We start from the raw sequence: 9,983 nt of genomic DNA on the forward strand, positions 1-9,983 counted from the left end.
GTTTTGCACACATGCACATTTTCAGCGTTATCAATGAGTCTGATCTTTGGATTCTGCATTTTAAGATTATTAAGTTAACATTATTGCAGTGATGACAAAGTAAACACTTCTTTTTTTTTTTTTTACCTTCCTCAGTTATTCTTTGCAAAAAGTAAGCAAGTGGAAGATCCTGGCAGGGATAAGTGTCTTTTCTGTCCTCTGAGGAATCTCCTGGCATTCCCACAGTGCCGCTGACATGCGAACAGAGAGCCTTTGTCCCAACACACACACACACACATGTCTGAACTTGCGAGGACTTTCAGTTAACTATATTCATTCATAACTCCAAGCACGATTCCCCCACTGCGTAAAGATCAGGCGAGGAGGAGCTGTACGATGGCCTCACTTGACGGGAAACTTATACACAGCACTTGTCAAGAAGTCTAATTATATCTGTGGTATCTCACTGAACACACACCTCCTGCTGATCAAGGTTCCTCTGAAGAGAGCTAATACTAACAAGTCTATCCCCAGCTGCCTACGCCTGCAAGCAGCACCCTGCTATTACATGATAGTGCGTTAGGTCTGGGTGTGATCTAAAGATTGACAGGGCTTCATGTTGAAACTTATGAATTGTTGTTGTTTTTTTTGTTTTGTTTTTTTTAAGAGTGCGCTTTGTTCAGATTTGGTTTCACATTCAAAACTCTCAGGTGTTTTGTGTTGTGATTATATTTTCATATAGCTTTGTGTCTCTATGTGGTTTTCATTGTTCTTGCTCATTTATATTCGACTGTAAAACTACAATATATAATTGTCTGTATTTTAAAACTTGGGTGATAAGTGTTAAGAACATGACATCAACACTAATGAGGCACTTCTGGACTTCAAAGACAATCATTTTTTTAAATCTCTTAGGTCCATTAAAAATCGGAGAGTCTCTGATACGGCATCTTTAATATGAATATTTGTCAGTTTCAGCAGCTCTCTGATTCCCTTTGAGTTTAGCACTGTGGGTTTGACAAAAGAAGAGATCTGAAGATAACGCCTTATGTTCTTTAGCAGTTTTTGAATTGAAACGGTCAACAACGTGCAACAATGACAAGTAGTACCATGTAATGTCAAAAATTTGCTGCATCTTGGGTAACGTTATCAGTGACACAAAGCACCGGTGCTGTTGTCGTATCCTTCCACGGATCTTTAGCTGTTATTTGACGCGCTTCTTACAGAATCTGAAGAGAAACGCATTTTGGATGAAGTCTTAACAAGTGTTGTAACACACAGCACTGCTGATCTCGTCTACGTCTTTGGTTTGACTTTGCAAAACCAAACCATTTGCATATCCGTGCATCCATAACACTGCAGTGTAGCACATTTTCTTTCATTTAAATCATCATCCTTTCTTTAACTGAATGCAACAGCAGCATACTTTAAAGGCCTAGCTCTGGCTTTTGTTGACTCCCGTGGATGCATCAACAGAGTGTTCATTAAACTTGTGTCACTTATGTCGACATAAACTGATAAAGAGACAAAGACCTGAGTCAGTGTAAGCTTAAGTAAATGACTGTGTGTCTGTGTGCAGGAGTGGTCTCCAGAGGCAAGTCGCTCCATCAGCAAGAGGATGCACAGTGGAAACTCTGAGGAGAACGTGGTGACCCTCACCAACATCGTCTCCTCTGCTGGAGACAATGTCCCACCGAGTCCCATTACCCTGGACACCAGCAGGTAGGAGGACACTGTGGACATGATGTTGGAGTTTATGTTATCATAAACTCCAACATCTGTGCTCTGTTGAGAAGCTATCTGTGGAGATAATTGCGCTTGACTCACAAAGCAGTATACGTAATCTTTTAACCTCCTATAGTCGAAATGTCTACTCACAGACCATAAAGCTGAACCTGGTGGTGAGGTGAATCCATGAAATGGGAGTGAAATATTCCATGTGAAAAAAAGGCCAAGTACAGCATGCACTTAGCAGTTGCTGACTAACCAATAAATTATTATTGGTATGACCTCTGACGGAATCAATACTCCCTTTTTTTTCTTTTTTTTTAAACTTTGCAACAAATAAACCCCAGAGATGACAGGAAACAATTTGGCTTTATGAAAACTATCCATGATACAGGAGACTTGGTTAAAAATCAAATGTGCAGGTTCTGATGGCCAAATACGATAATAGCAGCGGTAATATTTCTAAAATGTGATTTTTGGGATGTGCTTTATATGTTGTGCTTTCAATTTTTTTCCCCCAATATCTCCAAATCTCAACCACAGTTGCTTCAAGGTGCTTTATATTGTAAGTTAAAGACCCTTCAATAACATAGAAAAAAAACCAACAATCAGCTGACCCTGATGAGCAAGCACTTGGCAACAGTAGGAAGGAAAATCTCCCTTTGTAACAGTATGAAACCTCTGACAAAACCAGGGACTAGTTAAGTAGTTCTTGCTTTTCATTTTTCTACTGAATAGCTGCAGATACTAGGGCTGGGCTGTATCATACCGTTCACGGTAATACCGGTGTAATTTTGGGCAACGATAGGAAAATGAAATATCGCGATAGAATATGGGTAAAACGCGCATGCGCAGTGCCTTTGTTTACATACGCACATGGCGGCGACGCAGAATGAGAAGAGCGAAAGCAGATCGTTGAATGAAACGGATGAACCAGAACTGGTTTGTAAAAATGCTGCAACTTCAGTGGTGTGGAACTGGTTTGGCTTGCGTCCGTCAGATACACAACAAAGCACTATTTTTGGTAGAGCATGCTAGCGGGACGTCGTTATTACCGTGTTGTTTGGAAAATACGGCACACTTAAAATCAATCCTTTGATTTTTCTGAAAGTCGACAGTGCGCCTTATAATCCCGTGTGCCTTATGTATGAATTCTGGTTGTGTTTACTGACCTCGAAATGATTTTATGTCGTACACGGCGCTTGAAAAATCTTTCAAATGTTTTAGTACGAAGCCGCACCGCTTGATGGATTGTCGGAGCATTACGGCTATTGTAGGCAGGAGCCTCGCAGAGTGATACGTACTGTGCTTCAACATAATATTACTGTATTGTGTGTGTATAACCTCTTTTTAAGTTTTGTGGATATTATACATAGTTATGCTGAGGATATGTCAGCCAGTTTCCACTGGAAATGCCTTTTGGTTAAACTGTCAGCAAGGAATTTGCATTTGCACTGTTAAATTTTTATATAACTTTAATGCACATAAACAGCTGCTTGTTTAAGTGAAAATACATTGATGGGGTTTTTTGCACTAATAAAGTTGTGGAGTTGTAAAGTATTTTGTCTAGTGTCAATTATATCGTCAGTTATATCGTTATCGCAAATTTGATAAATATTTTTGGTCATATCGCCCTGCTCTAGCAGATACATTTCCACATCTGCCCTGTCTGCAGGAGTCCCCACATGAGAGGGATTGTAATCACTTCTGTGATCTGACCACATATGCAGCGAAGTGCAAATTAAGTGTCTTAAATTTCATTTGCCGTTTACCTCGCTACACGTGCTTGCAACTGGAACAAAATAACAATACAGTAATTTTTTAGAGATTTTTCCACCTGAACATAAAGAGCTTGTGTTTGCTGTGCACATGCACATGAATACACAGCATCAATACATAACAAACACACTTCTTGATTTTTTAATTTTTTTTTTTAAGAAAATTTTAAAGAGAGAGCTGTGCTTGTTGGTTTTGTGAAGTTTTAAAATGGAATGTTGTGGGCTGTTGATTGCAGACTAAACACAAGACTACAATTATGTCTCTCACAGGTGTGTGTGCGTGTGCGTGCGTGTGTGTGTGTCAGAGACGGAGGTAGAAGACAGCATGTGGTTTACTTTCCTTGTTACCTTGTAGTCACCCTGAGGAGTTAACATCCTGTACATAGATGACACTCTTAATTAGTAGCTAGAACTGTGTGTGTGTGTGTGTGTGTGTGTGCGCATACACGTGTATTGCTCATGTTGCGAGGACATAAATGTGGTTTTTGTTTTTGTTTTGTTTTTGTTTGTTTTTTTTAAATACAGTCACATACTGGGGACACGCAACCCCGACCTCACCCACCGTTTGGGGACAGGTCAACATGTAAAGCAATACAGTTAGGAGTGAATGCTTGGCCTTGGAAATTCATTTAATTTGGTGTGATGTCTCAAAGGTGGAAACATGACGGTGTGAATGTCACAGGACAGCCATGTTTCCTTAAAAGAATTGCAAACCTGCTCATCTTTATGTACTCCATAATGGGTTTGTTTGTTTGTTTGTTTGTTTGTTTGTTTTTTGAAAAAGAAAAAGTGAGAAAGAGAGAAAAGAAAAATCTATATCAGTACTACAAATCTAGTTGGACTACAGTACCACATATATGTATTTTTTGGTGTCTTAAGACAAGCATAAAGAGATTTTTTTTATTTTTATTTATTTTTTTTTTAATTAACAGGGAAGGCTCCTAACCACTTTGCTTTGAGCTCTGTTCTTTCCAGTGTAGCTGTTATTGCTGCTGTCATTTGAAGGGATGTAGTACAGAGCAACAAAGAGGGAAGTAAGAGTCACAATTTTTTTATTTATTTTTAGCCATCCTTCCCACTTTCTAATAATAACACTGGTGTAATGTCCATTTGGTAAGCTGAGACATCACTGGACTAGATAGTTGGGTATTCAATTCAATTCAATTCAATTTTATTTATATAGCGCCAAATCACAACAAAAGTCGCCTCAAGGCGCTTCATAGATACAGAGAAAAACCCAACAATCATATGACCCCCTATGAGCAAGCACTTTGGCGACAGTGGGAAGGAAAAACTCCCTTTTAACAGGAAGAAACCTCCGGCAGAACCAGGCTCAGGGAGGGGCGGCCATCTGCTGCGACCGGTTGGGGTGAGAGAAGGAAGACAGGATAAAGACATGCTGTGGAAGAGAGACAGAGGTTAATAACAGATATGATTCAATGCAGAGAGGTCTATTAATACATAGTGAGTGAGAAAGGTGACTGGAAAGGAAAAACTCAATGCATCATGGGAATCCCCCGGCAGCCTACATCTATTGCAGCATAACAAAGGGAGGATTCAGGGTCACCTGGTCCAGCCCTAACTATATGCTTTAGAAAAAAGGAAAGTTTTAAGCCTAATCTTAAAAGTAGAGATAGTGTCTGTCTCCCGAATCCAAACTGGAAGCTGGTTCCACAGAAGAGGGGCCTGAAAACTGAAGGCTCTCCCTCCCATTCTACTTTTAAATACTCTAGGAACAACAAGTAGGCCTGCAGAGCGAGAGCGGAGCGCTCTAATAGGGTGATATGGTACTACAAGGTCATTAAGATAAGATGGGGCCTGATTATTTAAGACCTTGTATGTGAGGAGCAGGATTTTGAATTCAATTCTGGATTTAACAGGAAGCCAATGAAGGGAAGCCAAAACAGGAGAAATATGCTCTCTCTTTCTAGTCCCTGTCAGGACTCTTGCTGCAGCATTTTGGATTAGCTGAAGGCTTTTCAGTGAGTTTTTTGGAATTCTACAAGTCTACATGTGTGTGCAGGCGTGTGTGTTTCTATAACATACATACATTTTACATCTGTATGTGGTGCTTTTCAAGCTCAGACTTCTGTGAGCCTGACATTTCCACGCGCTACTCTTCCCTTTATATCTGTGATGATAAAAGCGGTGTTTCCCAGGAGATGCCGTGCAGCTGAAACACCTCAATTCAGTCATGTGATGTAAGCCAGGAAAATGGGGAAACTCAAAATGGGAAAATTTGCCTATTACCAACTTATGTCTGTGGAAATGTTCGTGTTATTTTTGGCAAATGGAAAAGTTCAAGCTTGACTTTTAACGCCTCTATCCCTCTTCTCTCACAGGGTGAAAGATTATTCATCAGACTGGTCAGATGATGAAAGTCCAAAGAAGGTGGCGGTAAATGGCGTCGGGGAGGAGGAAGAAGAGCAGGTAGAGGGAGTGCGAGTCAAAGCACTCTATGATTACACGGGCCAGGAAGCCGATGAGCTCAGCTTTAAAGCAGGTATTAACCCCTACTAATGCTTTTTAGTTGGAAGGCATCACAGAGAAGAGTGCTGGTATTTACAGTTTTTATTTAATTAAAAGTTTAGTTTTTCTGCCTTGATGCCTCATCTTAAGAACTACATACATACTCGTGTCAAACATGTTGTTCCAGACAAGATGTTTGACACTGATCCTCAAATGCAGTAAGAGTGTAATACAGAGTGGTGCATAAACACACACACATTACATCTTACTTTTTTGGAACTGATAAAACTAATGCATGAACGACTCCATCTAAGTTTCCACAGAAAGAAGTATACATGCATACTTCTCTGAGCATGAGAGGGTAGATTTGTGCTACTCTCTTCCATGTTTCTGTGGCTTCAGTTGGATCGTCATTACAAAAGTTGTATGTACAAAGCTTGCTGAAAGCACTCACATATCTCTGGATACTGGAAATGAAAACATTCAGGCTTTTGTTTGTTTGGGTTTTTTTTTTTTTTAATTAGACTTAATGAACCCCACAGGAATGCTTTTATTTTGTAGAACAATTACCTTTTCCAGCTTTCACGTGAAAATAAAACGCTCAGCTTTTTGCCTACATGCATCTAAATATTAACAGTGCATTACTGTAGCTTTTCAGTGACTAATCTGGTTGTAATTGTAAGGTCTGGTAAGCTGAGTAAAGCCAAATGCCCAAAAAAGAAACGACTAATGTAAATGAAGAGGAAATAAAATAATGAATATCAAAATATTGAGTTGATAGTTAATGGATGTGTGCTTCTGTTTGTTTGATTTGTTTTAAGTTAATTGATTTGAAAGGAATACTTCAGGGTCAGTGACGCAGGAAGTGGTCGAAAAATATCACCAGACCAGTTGGCAAGTAAAAGGTGCTTGTTGTTGCTAGATGAAACTAGCTGTAAAAAGGCATACAGTGCTACAGCAAAAATCTCCTTGTCATTTCTTTGGCTGGTAGCAGGTTGCTGCTGTCATTAGTCATTTGTATGGGAGACGCCAACCACTCTTCCCAGCAGCTATGAAACTGAAGAGTTTGCTGCTAACTGGGAATGGAGAACATTCACCTTCAAAGTAAAAAGTTCTGCCTTTTCAAACATGTAGTCCAACCTTTACTTTGAAGGGAAATGTTTTCTGCCAACCTGCCTACTCGTTGGCAAATACATTTTTCCTTAGTGACCAGAAGTTGTCGGAGGGGTTGCAACTGCTCTCTAGGTCAATTTGACTGAGGCTACCTGTGTGTACCGTGTATCCTCAGGGGTTGAACATTAATTATTTTTATATTTAAAGCAACTCCACAGAAAATGTTTGGGAGAAAGCCTCACAGCGGGGGTGTAACAAATCTTGCTGCGTCCCTCCTCCTCTTTACACTCCTCGCAGTCAAGAGGGAAGAAGCTGCTGTATACCAGACAAATGGTACTCCGTTTAGTATAGAGGATAAATAATGGACATAATCAAAAGAAAGAAGGGGACGGACAAAAAGACCCCCAAAATTAAAATGTAGGTATATAATATATCTCCAAAATCTGAACATGAATTCACTGGAAAATTCCTAAACTTAAAAGAAAATCGTGTACTGCAAGTTGACATTGAATAAGAAACATAAGAAATTTACAAATCTGTAAAGCACATCTTTCTTTTTTTTTTCTTCTTCTTCTTTTTTATTTTTATTTTGGTCTTTTCCAGTGGCAAACCCCCCCCCCCCCCCACATTCTGCTGCAGGTGCAGAAATGAGAAAAATTGAGATGAAGCTTAACGTGTTGTTAAACATAACAGAGGTTTAAAGCTGCTGTGGTGTATAGTAACTCTCACCAAGCTAACGGGACTTGATGGGACCACTGAGCTTAACCCAGCTCAGCTCAGCTGTGTAGGGAGGTTTTTATTTCCATGAAAGATTCGTCCCCGACTTTTGGGGGAGTCAGAGCCAGCCTGTTTGTATCGCACAAGCGAACTTCCAAGAGCTTTTTACTGAACACATTACAACATACAATAAAGTGAAAAAATACACAAAACCTTTAAATTCCATTAGAAGGCACAATTACAGAAAATTGATGTGCTGGGGAAAGATCCTGCGTTACTGCACTTCTGTAAATCCTGTACTGTAGATCAGAATCACAGCTGTGGAGAGCCATAAGGGTCTTCACAGCTGTGGAAACGGGAGATTTTACCTTCCTGTCTTTAACTTGTTTTAAACAGGAGGCCAAAGTCCTGCGTTTTGCTTGTATTTTGCAGGCGTATCCAGTCAGTATCCAATTATTCATTTAAATGAACGTGACTAAAGCCAAACTGACTCTCATCCTTCCAGGGGAGGAGCTACTGAAGCTGGGAGAAGAGGACGAGCAGGGTTGGTGTAAAGGACAGCTGAGCAATGGCCAGATTGGCCTCTACCCTGCCAACTACGTGCACGTCATTGCGTCCTGATGGGCCCCCCCTCTATGGCCACCCAATAGCAACGCTGCAATCAAGATACCAGGACTAATTAAAAGGTGTTAGTGCTGAACAGTAGACCCGCCTTTTTTGAAAACAGCCTGGGTTGTTTTGGTTTTTTTTTGTTGCTGACTGTAAAAAAAAAAAAAAGAAAAAAGAAAAGAAAATGTAAGCATGTTTTTGTAAATTCAACCAGTGCAAAAGTTTCCTTATTCGTGATGGATTGTTCAATCAACAAGACGTCAGCGGCACAGTCGATTGGTAGAAGCTTTAGCTTCAGGCAGAGAAGCATCGAGAGGCTTGCCAAACAAACTGTAAACATGCATGTTTGTTCTGTCATATCTTTGTTTTCTAAAGGGATGTTTTATTGGACAACACACGTTTAGTCCAAAAAGAATAAGACTGGGTGGAGATGAGGTGAGCAGCAGCCATTACAGCTGGCTCACTCACAAGATTTCAGTGTAGGTTTTGAGTTTTCTTGGATCCAGCATCCAGGGGCCATCACCAGGAACTCCACAGCTTTCTCTGCTCAGCTGTGGTGACTGCTGCTGTTTCAAATGACAAAACCCAGTTAAACACTGACTGTGCCTTAGTCGATAAGGTCTGAAATATACAGCGCCACCCTACTGTCTGACTGAATTGCACCCTGGATATGTGCAGCACCGCGCTACTCTGATCGAGGAATTACAGCCTGCAAATGCGCGACGCTGCCCGGCTTTCTGAGTGAGAGATTACAGCTGTCTGCTGTATAATGGGCTCATGGCCTCCTTCTAAACATGGAAAAAACCTTTAAAACTTCGGATACATTACAGTAAATTTAATTATGCAGGCAGCACTTGATTGGCTTTTATTTAGCTTGATATTTGTGGGCTTTGGTTACTTTTTAGACACTTTTTTTTATGTGACAGCTGTTTTTTTTTTTTTTTTTTTTTTTTCATATTAAGTCACGCGAGTTTGCAGATAAACAGTTGCCCCCCCCCCCCCCCCCCCCCCCCCCCCCCGATTAATCATTAGACAGATCAAAGCAGTAACATCGACTGTTACCTCTGGGTCTTTTTAATCTATACATGTTTTTTTTGTTGCTAGTCTGATTTGCTATGCTGGGATCACAATGCAAAATCATCTCAGACACATAAAAACAAAAAAGTAATAAGTTAATTTTTTTTTTCTTTTATTATGTCAGGTTTGGGGGGTTTTTCATGTTTAAATTTGTGTCTTACATACAAGGAAGTCTCTTCTTTCCCTGTTAATCTTATCCCTGCTACAGCTAACCCACATAGATGCTAAAATAGAAGATATTAGATCTACTACATTGGTCTGTGGATTCTTTCTTTTTCTTTCCATAATTGTAACATATACATATACAGTACTTACAGGGAGAAGCAACAATAAAAAGCTTTCTACAGCTGAATGTTTCACAGAACATCTTTTGTGCTCATCAAAAGGGTAAATGCTCATATTATAGCTTAAAGCTCCCAAATATCAGAACTCCAGTATCTCAGAGTATTGCATTTCCATTTTGAGTATCTTATCACCGGCACAAGGAGGGTAAGCCACAGAAGGTCATTGCTG

General features: G+C 40.0%; 1 protein-coding gene across 3 annotated transcripts in view; it reads left to right on the plus strand.

The window, feature by feature from the left end:
- The window catches only part of pacsin3 (protein kinase C and casein kinase substrate in neurons 3), a 33,961-nt gene extending 25,400 nt beyond the window's left edge, over window positions 1-8,561 (plus strand). For all 3 annotated transcript variants that reach the window (XM_026154139.1, XM_026154211.1, XM_026154287.1), the window contains 3 exons: window positions 1,559-1,701; window positions 5,828-5,988; window positions 8,290-8,561. In XM_026154139.1, the coding sequence (XP_026009924.1) occupies window positions 1,559-1,701; window positions 5,828-5,988; window positions 8,290-8,405 (420 nt within the window). In that variant the 3' untranslated portion in view covers window positions 8,406-8,561. The remainder of the gene's footprint in view (window positions 1-1,558; window positions 1,702-5,827; window positions 5,989-8,289) is intronic.
- Window positions 8,562-9,983: the final 1,422 nt, after the last annotated feature.

This window comes from Astatotilapia calliptera, chromosome 1 (genome assembly GCF_900246225.1).
Source record: "Astatotilapia calliptera chromosome 1, fAstCal1.2, whole genome shotgun sequence".
In the NCBI taxonomy this organism is placed as follows: domain Eukaryota; kingdom Metazoa; phylum Chordata; class Actinopteri; order Cichliformes; family Cichlidae; genus Astatotilapia; species Astatotilapia calliptera.